Source organism: Coloeus monedula, assembly GCF_965178545.1.
Source record: "Coloeus monedula genome assembly, chromosome: 5".
Taxonomy (NCBI): domain Eukaryota; kingdom Metazoa; phylum Chordata; class Aves; order Passeriformes; family Corvidae; genus Coloeus; species Coloeus monedula.
The window spans coordinates 68,402,267-68,419,992 of NC_138785.1; the positions used below are offsets into that span (position 1 = coordinate 68,402,267).

The window sequence follows — 17,726 nt, forward strand, 5'->3', positions numbered from 1 at the left end:
CTTGTAGGCTTTCTTCAGGTACTGGAAGGCCACAATTAGGTCACCCTGAAGCTTCTCTTCTCCAGGCTGAACAACCCAATTCTCTCAGCCTTTCCTCACAGGAGAGCTGCTCCATCCCTCTGATCCTCTTGGTGGTCTCCTCTAGACTGGCTTCAACAGGTTGATCCCATTCCATGTTGAGGAGCCCAGAGCTGGATGCAGCGCTGCAGGTGAGATCCCACAAAAGGGGAGTAGAGGGGCAGAATCCCCTCCCTTGCCCTGCTCCCCACTTGCTGGTGGTTTGGGTGCAGCCCAGGGGCTTCCAGGACTGCCAGTGCACCTGGCTCATTTAACAGCAAGTGCTACAGGGGTGTCATATGTGAGCCGGAAACAGGTACCATGTTTTGGAGGAATCTAACTCCTGCTTGGATTTTATTATTGAGTTCATTTCTATCCTAATTCCTACATGTTTTCTATGACCAGGCCTTTTTCAAGTTCATCTCCCAAATACATGTATTAAATAAAAGCTTATTATTGTTTATGGTGTACACATCATATTTTTTATAAAAAATTATTTTGCAAGCCCATTTTAAATTTGCTTCGATCCTCAACTAATCCAGCTAAACTTGCATATATCTACTAAAAATGACTTACAAGCCATCATTTCAGCATTGTGGTAGAGAGAGAAATGTTTGATGTACAAAAACACTGATGCACAGTGACTTCATAGTTAATTCATTTCAGTTCACAAAACACACATTCAGTAGTGAGAAGTGATTTGGGAATAATTTTGTTTGTTATTAGGTTTAACATATTGTAGCAGTATTAAATAAAGCAAATATATCCAAGCTAATTCTTCTCATTTTAGTTCTTTCAGTTAAACTGAGAATGTATTACAGTGGGAACTGAGCAAAGTCACTTGTGCCAAAAAGCCCAAGAGAAGATGCTGCTTTCATTTTGCAGCCCTACCTATACCAGCCTGCCACCTCCAACCGTGGAAAGGAAAAAATAGCTGAAAGTTATTTAAAATGAAAAATGGGCATAGTCACTGCCAGTGTACACACTTCAGAGTGATCTGTATTTTTCTACTAATGTGACAGACACTTAAATGAAAGAAGTGAATTCATGGCTACAATAAAACAGTAGCCAAGTCTCCCTTACCCTTATTTTATTTCTAGCAACAGTAATAAAATGGCTGTTTATTGAGCTTTTCTTCACTCTTTCTTTTCTCTCTGTTCCACAATCAAACAAAAATGTTATTTTTTTGAGAAAATAAAGTAACTTCTTTTATTAAATTATTTTTCTTGTGGCTCCACAGTAAATTATGGCAAGATTTTATATATTAACTGGTGCTGATAACAACATTTTCTGCTTTGAGAAATGCTTGGATTCACCTAAATGACTGAGGTTTTGCTCCGGCATTAAGGATAAAAAGTAACACTGTAGAAGCACCATAATCACTGAGCACATGTTAATGATGACAAGGCTATGCTAGTTAGTTTAAAATACCCATGAAATCTCAAACACTAACCAAATAAATAGAACATGTGCCTGTGCATGGGGTATGGGTTTAAGATTGTTTCTCCATCCTTGTGAAGCCATGCAGACATTTTCAAATGCAAGATCAGTATAGGTGCATACAGAATACATTTGTACACATCTACCTCCCCAGGGGCTGCCAGAACTTGTGTGTCACTGAGAACCCACAACCCCTCCCCAAAGTCAGTGATGGTAACAGATGATCAACACTTTGCCTCAAAAGGCAGCCCAGAGCAGGCAGTGCCCCTCAGAGCTCCCAGCCACTGCAAACACACAGTGGCAGCCCCTCGGTGCAGCTGATGGAGCTATTCAAGGACCAGGGGAGAAACAGAGTGTCACTGGCAGTGTCATTGCAGCAGGTACCTCCTGGTCCCTCAGACCTCTGTGTGTGTCCTTTGGCTGGGCTGCACAGCCTTGTGAAGCCCAGCACACACTGATGTTGGACCAAACACTGCTTCTCTGCTTCCCTCCCTCACATGTGAATTCCCATTAACCTGACTGAATTCCTACATGTGTCAGCCATGTACAACTTGACCCATTTCCACAACAGCCCTCTTCGTTTAATCCATCTGCAGAAAGTGTCGGCTCAGATATTTGTTTCAATAAAGTTATTGATTTCATATCTTCACCACTTTTGCTACAGTATTTTAGGTCAGTAGGCCGTGTGGCCCTGCCTCATCCAATAGCTGTCTGGTCGATAACTTAAAAAACCTCAGTATTGACTGCTGGAAGAATGATCATGCAAAGATATGGACCTGACATCAGTCAAACAGATTGTGTTTGGCAACCCAAGGGGGTACAAAGTGAACCTATACTGATAACTGGGTCAGTCTAATAAAGATACATATGTCATCAGCTTTACAGCAATTGATTCACTTAAAAATTAAACAGAGATGTGAATGAAACTGAGCCTGTGTTCACTAACACCAAGATTCCCCTCGGTTTCAGTGAGACTTAAAATCAGGGTGTAGGACCCAACTGATGGCTCACTAAGAGGGGCGTGTATCTGGTACAAATTCATCCTCTTTGCACTTTGGAAATAAAAATAGGACTAAGGCAAAAAAAGACTTCTGCCCTTCACTGAGTCTCACAAAACACTTGGGAAATGGTTATGTGTACCTGTGTGTTTAAACAACAAGTTGTAACCAGGAACCTGGACTGGTTTCTCTGCCTGAAAAAGAAGAAGAAATGGTGCTTGTTAGCACCTGCATGATTTTTCTGTGTGCCTTGGATCGTAAGGAATCTGAGACAGGTGGAATGAAATGCCCCACGGAAACACTTTCTTCTATCCAATAATTAAGGTGCCAGCCTGGACAACTAATGTGGAATAGACAATTAACTTTTGGACAGCAGAACTGAAAGATAAAACTTGTAATTTGGGGAATCTTTTCCATCCCCATGTATTCTGATCTACTTTCCATGCTAAATTTATTATGAGAATCTGACAGCTGGGAATTTTGTTCCCATTCTTTGTTCAATTGCAGGTACAGATTATTCTTCCTGTCTGTATCTGCAGTTGTTTCTATAGCCAGAAAATGGGAGTTACATCATTTATGGGAAAGAACCATTGTTACAGACAAACTTATATATCTATTTATGATTTCTTCCCCTTCAATTTATGATATGCTTATCAAAGCAAGGTTATATATACAGCCGTAGTTATTGTCCCATCATCCAGTGATAAAAACACATAAGTAAATGCTGCTTTCCCTGAACAGATGTTAAGCTGGAGCAAGGACTCCAGGTTTGACACACAGTTCTGCTTAGTGGAGAATGATATCGTTTACAGAATGATACTATTTTCAAAGCAAAGCCCTGTACAGTTCAGTTATAAATAGCTGAGGGTATAGTTCTGTTTGTTATTTCTGTAACTGCAATTACTGAACTGGCTGACACTTGTTTTTAGTGTTCTGGGTATTGTTAATTCACTACGAAGTACAATAACTACTACTCTTTTAACTACTCTTTTTTTACATGTAGGGGCAGCACAGGATTCTTTGCTACTTTAGACTTCAAGCTATTAGTTTTACATCTTATCTGCAAATATTTTCCCTGGTTTTCCCTAATCTTCACAATCTGATGCCCCACTGATATCAAAAAGGGTACACTTCCAAATGTCACATTATAATCAGACACAGACTCGCCACACTTTATGATGTTTTCCTTCACATTTAGGATTCCTGGCCAATGGGGTCCACAAACTCTTCATCCTGTAGGATTGACCATGCAGATACCATGTGTCAGGTGTCCAGTAATTTTCCCAGCACATACACATCAGCCAACATTGTTTGGATCTTCTCCGGCAATTAAGCCAACTGCTTGATGACTATTAAAGCTTTTAATTTAAATAATTAATAAAGTATAAATCAATCTGATTCACAATCCAAGGTACCTGGCTGAGAGTTCAGGTCCAAATTTTCATGTTGAATATACAGCTAAAATGGGAGTCCTAACTTGCATTTGGCATTCAAATGCCTAAATTAAGAAACCTTTCTGTGTAGCACAGCAGTTCTATTGTTTCTTACCTAATGCAGTTTTTTGCATCTGTTCTAAATGTGGAGAAAATGGTTGCAAAATGCCTCAGTATACCCACTTGGTTTGGCTATAAATAAGAGGACATGCTTTCAATCTGCATTTAGGCAGCCTAAAAAATTACCTTCCCTCCTCCCCAGTATGGAACTGAATAGTGAATTACCACCTCTCACCTGGGACCACAGCACTAAGAGAGGAGTAACTGCATGCCAGGCATGCTTTAAACCACTCCAACCCAGCACTTTGGGTAGTGCCTTCAACACTTACTTGAATACTCAGGAAGTTTCTCAGTACTGACAGGAGCAGGATTTCAAATATTAATGAGGTCTCATGATAAAAGCATCAGGTAATTTTGCATTCAATCCCCTCCTGTGTAAATCAGCTGACAGAGCCAGCCTAATTTGCACCAGTTTATAGAGCTGCCCCTTGACGTAACTCTCTAGATTATATCTAAAATGGTAATCTTTTTATTCTAAGTGTGTCTCACATCTTTATCACCTGCATTTCTAAATGCTTTAATAACAAAATCACAAGAGATGAGTGCTGCTCACCCATCTGAGGCTTTCTTTGACAAGAGGGATTCATAACTATATACACAACTTGTGGGGCTGCTGTGTCCCTTCCAAAACAAACTTCACCACAAGGAGTGTTGTGGGGACATCAGTGAAGTTCTGCAGCAGATGGCAGAATCCTGGGATGTTGCACAACTTGGTCAGAAAACTGGGACCTGACTACGGAAAGACCCAGGCACCACTTTCTCTAGCTCAGGATATCAGCAACACAAGAAACCTGTCAATATGGGCAAATTTGGGATGTGGCAGTCGTCATTGAATTCACCAGCTTTATCCTACTGAGCAATTAAGTTGTTAGGCTGCTGGTTTGGCTTCTTGCTCTGCACCTGACCTGAAACACTTGGGGACTCAGTTCTAGCTCCCTCCAACTGCCCTGTGCACACTCACACTTCCCGAGCTCTGACTGTGTTTGAAAATCACACAACCATCAACAAGAGCTGGAGACATTTCCACAAACCCATCACAACCACTAAGTGCTGGCAGCATGGCTAACCTCTTGTATAAATATTAGGAGTAAAGCATTTAGTCCTTCTTGTTAATTTACTCCTATATGTAAGAAATAATGAAAGAAACAGAAGGATCTCTTTTTCTCCCTGCCTCCTTATCTGCTGGGTAAGGACCTTCATTTGCTCTCAGGGTTGCTCCTGCCTGAGAAGGTGCTGTGAGCAGTGCCTGCAGAAGTTGTTTCCCATGTCCATCCAGCAGCTTCTCAGTTTTGCCTTTGATTAACACCTCATCACTGTATAACTGCCTTGGTTAGGCACCAGCTGGGGAAAAAGAGGGAAATATCCATGTTGGATGCAAAGGAGACATGGGGCAGGGCATCTTCTGCAGACTTGGCTTTGGGTTTCAATTAACAACAGAGATAATTGGGGAAGGAATGAATCCTGTGGAACTACATCAAGCAGTTGTCCCAGAAAGATGTCTGCCATTGCAAGAGGTTTTTTAATACTTCAGTGGTTTCCAGTTCCTGACAAGGACTATCTTATAAATAGAGTGCTGAGAAAAGTATGACCAAGAGAGGCCTATTGAAAATTATGGAATTAAGATGTTACTTGGAAAAAGAAAGGATTAGTACCCTGGCTAATCTAAGCATAACTAGAAAATGTGGTTCTCATCACTCTGTACAAAAGGATGTTGTTCAACACACCCTCCTGTAACTAATAAGGGTAGAACTAATATGAAAAATAATACACCCCTAGAAAAAGGATTACTGTAGCAGTAGAAGGAGTGATTTTTATAATCGATGTAAAATAGGTAAAGCTCTGAGTGTCACACCTAGAATATTGGTTAGTAACGCTGAGCAAGGAGTGAGTTTATAATGCACAGGGCCTGACTTGAAGTTCATTTGCAGAGAAGTGAATAAAGCCATTTTATGTTCCCGATACATGCAACACTCATTAACACTTCAAGATAGATAAACAGATGTATTTGGATCTCTGCATCACAATGCACTTAGTTTTTATTCTTTCTTGTGTGTATTTTGTGAACATTCCTTATATATCTACAGAAAAAAGCATCCATGTGTTATATTACATATCCCTATATTATACATTCATATACATTGATGTTTATACACACATGCATGTGCCATTAGTGCATGGATGTAAAGATATGTCTAAAGCCATTGCTTGAAGGCTGTTCGGATGCCAGGGACAGTGTCAGACACTACCTGTGAGCAGGGGCTGAGCAGTATTTAGAAGGAGAGTTAAACTTCATGAACCGCCTGTAGTGTCCCCACATCCCAGTAATAAGAGGAATTTCCTGCTAGGGCCAGGGCCAGGATGGATACAGATGACTTGTTGGGGTTTATTTGGGATTTTTTTCCTTTTTTCTAGCATTTATTTCTTAATACACATCCAATATTTCCCCTTCTCTAGCTTCCCTGGGACTGTAGCATCCCAGCGAGAGCCAAGCCTCTTCCACAGGCAGTGGGTACCTGCATAAAGGAGCAGGGGGAGATGCTATCACGGGCAGCACCTCTGGCTGGCAGATGAGCAGAGCAGAGGTGTGTGCACTGAGTCTGCAATAGCCCTTCTCCTTCCCTCTCGCTCTATCTGAAGTCTGTTGTATATTTGTTCCTTCACGGCTCCTCGTCCTTAGATTAGATTTCTCCTTTCTCATTACCAACCTTAATAGACCCTTCAGACCTCATTCCAGCCCCAGATATTATCTGACCCGTATAATTAATTAATTATAGCCCAAATATTATAGATTATTAAAAATAGCATAACTAATAGTGTAATATCTCAAGCTGTCGACTTTAATAGTCAACATTGTCTTGGTCTCTCTTATCAGGCTGGGACACCCGGTGAGAATATTGATTTCTGGTAATTTTAACCATCATCTGCCATCCTGATGGGTAATTGTCAGATTTTCACCAGAGTCAGAGCTCATTTGAAATCGTTAAACCGTCGGCAAGGCTCACAGTTGATCTTAATGTTTCCTTTTTCTCCCCTTTCAATATGTTTCAGCAACAGAGAGGAAAATAAATAGAAAGAGAAAGAGAGAGCAAGAGAGAGCTGCGTGCGTGCTGGCCATCTGATTTCTCTTTTATTTTATTTTTCCCTTTACATGTACAGCCCCCACGATGCAGAGGGGCTGTGTGTGCCACCTCCACCACTGCTGTCCCCCCGTCTTTCAATCTTCCCTTAGAAATAGTAGTAGTAGTAATAATAACAATAATATTAAATAATAATAATGATAATCGAGCCGCTTGTCCTTGCACACGTGTGGGTCTCCGGCGCTGCAGCACCCAGCTCGGGAGATGGGGGGCCGGATCGGGGGCCCTCCCGCAGCCAGGAAGGACACCCCCTTCCTCGGCTGCGTCCCACGAGGGTCACGGCCGTGCCGGGGGCTGAAGCCGCGGGAATGGGAGCTGGGATTGGTACCCGGGCAAGACGGGGGGATGTCCCCGCTCGTCCCCCCTCCGTGCCCCGCATCCCGGCGGGAGGCCCGGGGATGCTCTTGGCGGCACCTCCGGCCTCCTGCCAGCAAAACGGATCGGCTTTCGCGCGGTGTGTGAAAAAGCCCCTGCAGAGCCGATCCCAGCCGCGATAAGTGACAACAAGGCACTTTATTAGTATTTTATATAAACTCCCGGGTGCTGGGAGATAAGCGCCCAAACTAGGAGGCGGCGGGCGTGGAAGGGCTGCTGGTTAAACGGGGATCCACCGGGCTGAGGCTTGAAAGGCGAGGAGAGACCGTGGGTGCGCTGCCCCTTTTTCTGTCCCCGCGGTGACACTCGGGGGCATCTGTCCCTCCCCCCCCCTCCAGCAGAGCCCATCTTCAGCCGCCGCCGGGGCTGCCCTCGGGCTGCCGCAGAGCAGGGAGGGAGCCGGAGAGAGGGAAGGGAACTGTTTAATAGATCCTCCGAGGATTCCCCTAGAGCATTATTTAAACTTCTAATTATGATTCATGTGTGTGATAATATTAATTTAATAATCAAGGAGCTGTGCAGGAAGCATTAACCTCAATTAAGCTCATTACTACTCTAACCTGGAATCCCCAGGGCTTTTAAATCTTCTACTATGAGGACCTGACACCGCATTGATAGAGGGCGAGATCTGCTTCAGAATCTTTCTTTCTTCCTGAATCATTTGCCTTCGTGGGTAGAGTTAATTAATTCCCTGATTTTAGCTTGGGGGGGGGGGGGGGGGGAAGGGTTGTGGGTGGATGTATCCCCATTTTCCCGAGGAGAGACGGGCATCCCGAAGTGACCACTGGTCCTCCGTTCTGCCCTGCACGGGGAGACACTCGGGGCACAAAATCAGGATGACACCAAGAGCCACGTGCGAGGCTCCGGGGCTGATCCCACTCCTGCTTGCGCCCTCAGGAGCCGGGGCGGTAGTAATAATAATAACAATAATAATAATAATAATAATAATAATAATAATAATAATAATAATAGTAGTAGTAGTAGTAGTAGTGATGTAACCCCTTCATAACAAGATGAGTCTTGGAGCCCGATTGCATTCGGAAACAATATGGGGAAGTCCAGAAGTCCAAGGGGGGTCCTGCCCCCCCCAGCCGGGCAGACACGGCCGTGGAAAGCCCCCCGCCCGCGGGACCCCGCTGTACTGGGGCTGCGGGCAGCGCCGAGCGCGGAGGGACGCGGAGCCTCCTCTCCTGGTGCAGCCAGCAGTGACCTTCTCGGCGCAATGAGGGCTGCTAAATTGTTTTACCGCGGCGATAAATGCCCTTAATTACCCGAAGCTCCAGACCCCCAGGGACGGGGAGACGGATTGCTGGAGAACAGTCAAAAAGGAAAGAAAAAAAAAAAAAAGAAAAAGGTTGTTCGTTGATCTGGAGGTCGCTGAAATATCGTAGGACCTCTGAAAATCGGTAGTAACTAATTGAGTTCAAACCCCCTCGTAGCCGTGGGAGCGAGCGGCACGCCCTCCTTAGAGCCCAGCACCCCCCGGCCCGCAGGGAGCCCCGACTTCGGGGCTGCCGGGGACACCCCGGAACCGCAGAGTCCCCGGCCTGACTCCCTCTTGGGGTGAAGGGTGACCAGGCACCGAGGGGAGCCGGGACAGAGCTCTCTGCGAGGTCCCACCTGCCCTGCCCTGGCAGAACCAAGTCATCGGGTCCCGTCGTCAAGCGCGACCCCCGAGGGTACACGGGGCTCGGCGTGGCTGAGGGGCTGGCGGCTCCCGGGAGATGCTCTGGCCACCGGTGCCTTCAGGCTCTGGAAATATCACCTCCCCGCAGGTATAATTCAGCCTAACTATAGAGATAACCATCGCTGCGGCGGGGAGGCTCGTAAAAACGCGAGGGTGTTCCGGGTGATTCCCTATTTATTTCGGAGAAGAAAACGTTTCCGTGGGAGCTTTCCTTAGCAGGGCAAGGGATCCGGGCCCAAAATGCGGGGACTTAGCTGTGCAAGGCGCCGATGGCGCCTGTCTGGGGGTGCCCTGCCAGCTCCTTACCCCCAGCACCCTTCCAGCTGGTCCCGCAGGACAGCGTCGCACGGACGAGTGAGTCAGGACAGGCTGTTGCTCGTCCATCCTGCAAGGAAAATGGAAAGAGAGGAAGACGGGACCGGTCACCTGGCCCGACCACTGGCGAGATATTACATGTCACAACTCATCTAGGGCCCCATAATCAGCGCTAACTTTCTGGTGAACAGATAACCAGAGATGGCAGATGGATGGAGATTGCACAAATGAGGCTCTAATTGACAATCAATTGTGATTAGGAGCAATAGAACATCTTTATAACACTCGCTTTAAACCGCCAACAAACAAAAGCGCCGGGCGGGCTGGGGGTCCCGGCGGGACGGGGCCCGGCAGTGCCTGCCCAGCATCGCTGCGCACCCCCTCGGCTCCCGGCGAGGGGGGGTTGTGTCTGTCGGTGGCCGGTGGCGCCTGAGAGCCATCGGGGCGAACAGGAGGTGCCTCTGTTTTGGGGGTGCTCCCTTGGGATGCGGGTCCTTCTGCTCCCAGCACCCAGCGCTCACCCGTGAATTTGTGCTGATGTGTCCGCTCTGGGTTCCGCACGCCTGGGAACGGTCCCTGCCCGGACACAGGAGTCAATTACAATTAGGATTTTTTTTTTCCTAAGACGCAGTGACCCAGGGAATAAAAAATACTCCTACCACCGCTACCCTCAAATAAACCTCATTCGCTCTGAAAAATAAAATAAAATAAAATAAAAGGTACAAATAGTACAAATACAGACGAGTACGACAGCGAATCTGATACAGCCGAATCACTGGCATCTACCTAAACCACCATTTATTTTTCATAAGCAATATCCCAGCGCTGCGGGCAGGAGTAATGGGAGGAAAAATTATCCGAAAGAAAAGATGGGAACAGAGGCACGGCCGGAGGAGGAGGAGGAAGGAAAGAGGAGCCGTTACCAAACAAATAAACAAACCAACAAACCCCTGGGTGTGGGTTCGTGTGAGTGTGTGCACACGCAGATTAAAACTTCGCTCTCGCTGTGTGTTCGTGGCAGCCCCGTCGGTGAGGTCAGGACAAGGGGGAGAGGTAATTACCTACACATGATCAGAGATTATACATACCATTTCAACCCAGGAGGTGATTTATAATTTAAAGATAAAGCATAATAAAGTCATAAAAGAGAAAGGACACTGTTGTGGTGTCTGATTAAAATCTAAGGGCTGGTGTATAATATATGAGCGGGGGCTGTTGTGGGCTCCGGCTCAGCGGGACTCCCCTGGGCCCAGCCCGCTGATGGACTAATCATGTCCAAGACCTACCAAAATTACAAGCTGATTGTTTTACCCATTATTTCTCCCAACTTTTAATTTCTGCTTTCTAAAGGATCATTGCCCGCGGTAATTGCAAAGGACCTGTCCTTGTATGTGTCACCAGCCTCAAAGACAAAAAAAAATCTAATTTTCCTTTTATGCTTTCTCTATTTTCCTACCGCCCCCCCCCTTTTTTTTTTTTTCCTGGCAGCTAATTCAAACTGAGTAGCGACTGGAGCGTCCAAAACAAGAATGAAATTGATATGATCGAAGAACACACGACTATACACGAAAGGGAAGAATATTAGGTGGGGGGTCAGGGGGGGAACAGGTTGTATAATTCACAGACAATTTTATTCCTATGTCTTAATTTTTTATAATTAAAACCACTTTGAATAAGACGGCATTTTTCGAAAGTGGAAGTTAGGTCTGGTTATACCTTTACTCCTGCATGGGAGGGAATAGACCATCTTTCTCAGTTACTCAGGATTTATTGATCGTCGTGTTTTGTCTTGTGCCGTTTAAACGTATTAATTTTCTTCTGGCACTTTCCTGGCAGTTACATTTGAGATTTAATTTTAATTAATTAGCTAAGGAGGAGAGAGAAGCGTGTGAGGGTGTGTGTGTCCGCAGACACAAGCTTCGCTCCGACCGCTAAACCTCCGTCCATAATTTTCTCCTTTTGTTCTAATTTAATAAACGCAGCAGGGAAAGGAAACAGGTGCTGGGGGCTGACACCTCTGAGCCCACACACACACACATACACATAATCCCTTTTTGATCATCTAACTCCACTATTAGGAATGGAAGACCTTAAGTTCCCATTTTCTGGGTATAATATCTTCTTTATATTGATCCCGCAATTATTTAAAAGAAAGCGTCATCTCCTCCCACTTCTCCAAATAAGGCTATTTAGATGCTTTCCAGATGAGTGGAGGTGTGCTGAAACAGAGCTGACAGCCAAGTATATCACAGCCAACACCATCTTTCATTCGCTCTCTCCCTCTCTGCCCCCCTCCCCCCAGCACACTTTCACCGTGTCTCTCTTCCAGTGATGAAGATTACAGACTATTATGGGCAAGGGATTAATTTGTAGCCAATTACAATCCAGTGCTAAATATGAATGCATAAATAAGATACAGCCTTGCCTCTGTGTGTGTGAGCGAGAGAGAAGGGGAGGGGGGCAGGAGCGCCTGGGCAGCCTGGCGAGGATGATGAGAAGGAAGAAGGAGCAGCTGAGTGGAGGCTGTGAGCCGAGCATCACCTTGTGACTCCCTGCCTCCCCCGGAGGCTCCCGGCGGCTGGACCCAGCGCAGCCCCGGGGAGCTGAAGGCAGCGGCTCGTCCTGAGCCGGAGCGGAGCCGGAGAGGAGTTTCCAGACCAACTTCGCCGGAGGAAGGAGGGGGAGAGCAAGAGGGGAGGGGAGGGTAGGGGGGAGAAGTTGCAACCGAGAGGGACTCTGCAAAGAGCCATGAATGTGAGCAGAGACAAGGTCGGTGACATCTCCATCCCGGCAGCGGCAGCCGCGGCGGTGACAGCCCCCGTGGCCGCGGCCGGCATCGGCGGGGAGCCCCGCGGCTGCCACGGGGAAGGGATGGACAGCCGCGGGGAGCAGCGGCTCTCGGCCGGCGGCGAGCTGCCGCTCTACTGCCCTGCCAACCGGGACAGGCAAGGCGACAGCCACAGCAACACCCCCGGACAAGAGGGGGCAGTGGCCGCGCTGCCCATGGTGCACAGAACCACCTCCTTCTCCGTGCTCGACATCCTGGACCCTAACAAGTTCAACAGCAAGCGGCGGCAGTGCGCGGGCTTGTACAAATCGGCGGGGACCGAGTTCACGCTGGGGGCGGAGGATAAGCCCGAGGACTCAGGGACGGAGCTGGCCGAGCAAAAGGCTCTCGCCGAAGATTTCGACGCGTGCAAGAAGTCCGCAGAGCTGATCAGTAAGTAGGTCTGGGGGCTCGGAGCCCCTCCGAGCGGGGGGCTGCCCCGCGTTCCCCCAACAAGGGTCTCGCATGCTTTGACATCTCATCATTCCCCCGCTGGCAGCCTCGGGAGCCGGGGTGCTGGGGGCAGCCGGCTCCGGAGAAGGACAAACGCGCTCTGCACTGCTGCTGCTGGATGTAGAGAGGTGGAATTCTGTGCTAGGCGGAGGGATGGCAAGGAGGGAGCCGGGCGCATCCTCCCGGGACAGGCCGGAGCTGGCGGCGGGTCCCGGGGCTCGGCACTGGCCGGGCTCCCCTCCCCGCGAGGCCGAGGAGCTCGGCGGGACACCCGGGGCTGTGGGTGCCGTGCACCCCCGGGAGCGGCAGGATCAGACCCAGGGATGCCGGCCCGGCTGGGGCGGGGACGAACCCCGCCATCCTCCTCCTCGCAGGGACAGCCAGCGCTGCCTGTGAGCTCCGGCTCAGGCAAACTTAGAAAAGGCTCCTCCGGCTTCCGAGAGCCGGAGCCCCGGCCCCGAGGGTGCGAAAACCCTCCCTTGGTACCCCCACCTCGCCTGGGCCCCCCCAGGCGTTTATGACTTTGTGTCTCTCTCCCCAGCCCCGGACCCCTCTCCCGTCCTCCCCCCGCCGCTGCCGCCCGTTGCTCTGGGCGACAGATTCAATTTTCTCTCTCCTCTTGGCTTTTTTAGGACAAATCAGACTAATTGTGACAAAATGCTGGTTATCTCTGGAAAAACAATTAAATTCCTTCGATTACATTTAAGGTAAAATGTGCTTAGCAGCGTAAAGAGGCTGGATAATGGGGAAAATCGCCCCAGAGTGGCATGTAGGACTGCTTGGATCGATATCCTATTATCGAATTGTGCATATCTCTTTCAAGCACCTTGCAAACTCTTCCCTAACATCTAAATTATAGGGTCAAAATTCGGATAATTACTCGATTAAAACCTATTACACTTATTAGGGCTCGCTATTGATCGGAAATTGCATTCGACCCAAGCTCTAGATTACTTTTTCTTTCTGGGTCCAAATATCCCAACTTTCTCACCTCTAAACACCGCGGCTCTGGGGATCGCGGAGAGTTTCCGGGAAAAGACTGTCGTTGTGGAAAATATCTATAGTTATTCCATGTCCAGAGAGGGAGAAGAAGAGGCAGCGAGAGGCAGGGGATAAACTTCTCGGTTTAGGAAAAATAATTTCTCTGTGTCTGAGGCGATAGAGGAGGACTCGGAGGTTTCCAACCCCGCCATAGCGGGACTCCATCAATTAAAATTAGGCAGCGAAAGAGGTCTGGAATCTGCTGCAGCCCGAGCCATGACGCATTTTTCATATGTAAAGCAAAAGCAGGAATGGGGCACTAATAGAATTCCAAAGAGATTTTTAAAAGCAGTGCGGAGCTGGGGTAATTATTCCTCTGAACTCATCTGACTTTTGTCATATTAAATAGATCTGGACAGTCAGAAAGACTGACGAGGTTAACCTATCGCTAATCTCACACTTTTGTCTCCCGACAAGGAGAGAAATGCAACTCCATCTCTTCTCTCAAAATAAATATGTTTGGAGGCATCATGCCGAGGGGCGCTTCGCCCTCTGACAAGTTCCCCGGACACTCCACACATGGACTTCTTCGGGTCACATCGCCTTAATGTTATAGCAGTGGCCAGGAGTAGATCTGGTACTGCTCGAAAATCACGAAATTTAATTCTTCTCTTTCCCCCTCGTAATTAATATTAGTTCAAGTGATGGCTTAATTTAGGAGAAGTGTTCCGAAAAGTAGCTCTGTCCAGAAAAGTACCAACCCCTCCGAAAAATGCTTTCTGGCTAAAGGAGAGTGAAAAAAGCGCTCGTCACTTGCAGCTCGTAAAACTATTTTCATGTTCAAAATAACAGTTAAGACTCTCCATTAAATTACAATTTAACTTATTCCAGAAACAAAATAACAATCCCGGCGTTCGTCTCCGTCCCCAGTTCTATTCGCGTTGCATTGTTTTGCCTTAAAGATTTTTAGTTGAGCTGCGGCTGGGATTCCCTAGACGGAAAATTAAACTCCAAAACTGCCAGCTGCAGGTTCGCGGTTCGGTCCGTGTGTGGGTTCTGGGGCTGCGCTCAGCCCCCGGCTCTGCCCCGCAGGCGCAGCTACACGCACTTTTTATAAATTGTTGCTGCAAAAAATTAAGTCCCGCAATTTCTAACAGGTCCTACAGGTTGCAGGACGCTTGTCCGCACTCGCGGGGTCGGGTTGGGAGAAAAGTGACCCAGTTCTCGTCTCTTCGGCGGCGATCGCTCGCGTTTTCCACGCTCCGACCTGAACAGAAAGCTGGAAAGGGTTCTTAATGAACCCTGAGTTATTAAGGAGTATTTCGGGGTGAAAAGGATTACAGTGCTCTGCCCTTATTCTTCTTACTGAATCAGCCGTATCTGAAGTCAGAGCGTTGAACAAAAAACACTTTTAGAACCACCCCTAATTTTACACGTGGGAGTTAGGGGGTCCGGCGTGAGGATACGGAGCAAATTTGAGGTGTGTTCAGGTTTTTTGAGGATTAAAAACAACTTAACTGCGGACGGGATAAGGGTGACAGACCAGCGATTCACTTCCTATTTGTGCATCTCGGTTAAGCAAGTTAAAGGAGTCCTTGATTAGGAGTTCCCAGAGCTACAGCCCCGTTGCAGAATTGAGAGGAGGGAAGTTTAGGAGTGTGTGAAAGCACCGGCGAAAAAGGACGGTGCTCACGGGCCTCTGCCCCCGACCTGCCCGTGGGGCCTCCCCCAGCCCCGTCCCGAGGAGAGGATTCGCCTCCCGCTCCCCTGAAGAAGCCCGGGCCCGGCCAGGACGAGGAGGAGCCGGTTCTCCGGAAAACGCGATTTGCTTTCAGGCTTCATAATGACAGAATCGTCAGCAGAAGTCCAATAGCCTTAAATATCGGATAATTACCCTGTTCTCCGATGGAGACCCGTTAATTGGAGCGTAATATAAACCCAAATAAATTAAATGCCGTTAACTAGTTTGTACATTGCACAAAATGAGTTTAATTAAGTTTGTATCTGCTCTGCTAATCAATACAAGTATTTACTCCACTTTAATACTTCCATCTCGGGAAGTGACAAGAGGTCAAACCAGACGCAGGAAGGGTTAAAAATGCCAGAGCAAAACCCAGCAAATCGCCCATCGATTCGGAGATTTCCGTCACTAAAATTGTTAGAGGCGCTTTGACATCCCTGCTGCCCGCTCCCCAGGCGCGGCTGGCTCGGCCCGGGCGGGGGCTTCTCCCCGGCCACTCCTCTGCCCTGCCAGCGCCTCGCTGCCCCTCCGGGCACCCAGTGACACCCGCCCTGCTGCCTTCCCAAAGGCCTTTCCAGCCGTCGGGTGTTTGGTGGGTGCGCTGGCGGCGGTGAGAAGGGGGATGCATCCCCTGTCCCGGCCACGTCCCGGTACCAGCTCTTGCCGAAGGTGGGCGGCTCGGAGGGCGCAGCGCTGGCAAAGCCTCCCCAGGCTGGACAGCCTCTTCCCGGCCCGAGGGCTGCGGTTCCGAGCCCCATCCCCACCCCTTCTGCCCAGCTTCTTGCCCTGTCCCCTCAGCCTGGCTCAGGGCGGTCGGAGCAGCCCCGCACCCGAGGGGCCCGGACCGGCCGCATCCCCACGGCGGGCGGAGGGGCCGAGGGGCCGGGCGGGGCGGCCCCGCTGCCCGGGCACCCCTGTCCCAACAGCAGCGGGGACACCGGGTGGGCGATCCCCCCGGGCGGACGGGTTCTCCTGTCTGCCCTCGCCCCGGGGACCGCACCGGCGGGGCTGGGGGCGGGCGGGGCGGGGGCCGGGCCGGGCGGCGAGCCCTAACAGCGGCTGTCGCTTGTCCGCAGAGGACGGGGAGCTCTACAAGGCCGAGGAGTGCGACCTGGACTACAGCAGCCGGCCGAGCCGCAGCCCCGACAGCGAGCTGCCGGACGACGAGGAGCTGTGCAGCGAGGAGAGCGGCAGCACCAGCGGCAGCAGCGGCAGCTCCGGTCCTGCGGCGCCCGGAGAGCCCGACCCGGGCCCGCTCCGAGCCGAGGCGGCCGAGGCGGGGGTCGTCCCGCCGCCGCCGCCCCCTCCGCCGCCCCCGCCGCCGGCGCCCGTCGGGGCGCAGCCCGGCCCTCAGGCCAAGCCCAAGAGGAAGCGGACGGGCTCGGACTCCAAGTCGGGCAAGCCCCGGCGGGCGCGGACAGCCTTCACCTACGAGCAGCTGGTGGCGCTGGAAAACAAGTTCAAATCCACGCGGTACCTGTCGGTCTGCGAGCGCCTCAACCTGGCGCTGTCCCTCAGCCTCACCGAGACGCAGGTGAAGATCTGGTTCCAGAACCGCCGCACCAAGTGGAAGAAGCAGAACCCGGGCGCCGACACCAGCGCGCCCACGGGCGGGGGCGGTGGCGGCGGGGCGGGGGCCGGGCTGGGCGGCGGGGCGCTGCCGGGGGGGCTCAGCCCCCTCAGCCACTCGCCGCCCATGGGCACCCCGCTCTCCATGCACGGCCCCGGCAGCTACGCCGGGCACCCGGCCGGAGGGCTGGTCTGCGCTGCCCAGCTGCCCTTCCTGCCCAGCCCCGCCGTCCTCTCGCCCTTCGTCCTGGGCTCCCAGACTTACGGCGCTCCGGCTTTCTACACCCCGCACCTATAAGCCAGAAGCTCCTTCCTCCTCCTCCTCCTCCTCACTCCCGGCTCCTTCCCGCTGCGCCCGCCGCCCCTCCGAGAACCACCCGGCTGGGCCCTGCGGGGCCGCTCACCGCACGCCCCCCACACCCCGCACCCGAGAGGTGAAACCGAGAACCGACCGGCAGCGACACCGGGGGGGGAAAGGGGCAGCCCCGTGTTCCTGCCGCCCCCCGGCTGCGACACACCCCAGGGGGATGAAAGGAGCGGCCAGAAGCTCCCGGGACCCCGCGGGCGGCTCCCCCGCCCTCGGTCCTTTCTAC

General features: G+C 50.2%; 1 protein-coding gene across 1 annotated transcript; it reads left to right on the forward strand.

Annotated features, from left to right (window-relative positions):
* Positions 1 to 12,310: 12,310 nt before the first annotated feature.
* NKX1-1 (NK1 homeobox 1) lies at positions 12,311 to 17,431 on the forward strand (the record flags this gene model as incomplete). Its single annotated transcript, XM_082281797.1, has 2 exons — positions 12,311 to 12,782; positions 16,641 to 17,431. The coding sequence occupies 2 exons, from the start codon at positions 12,311 to 12,313 to the stop codon at positions 17,429 to 17,431; spliced, it is 1,263 nt and encodes a 420-aa protein (XP_082137923.1).
* Positions 17,432 to 17,726: the final 295 nt, after the last annotated feature.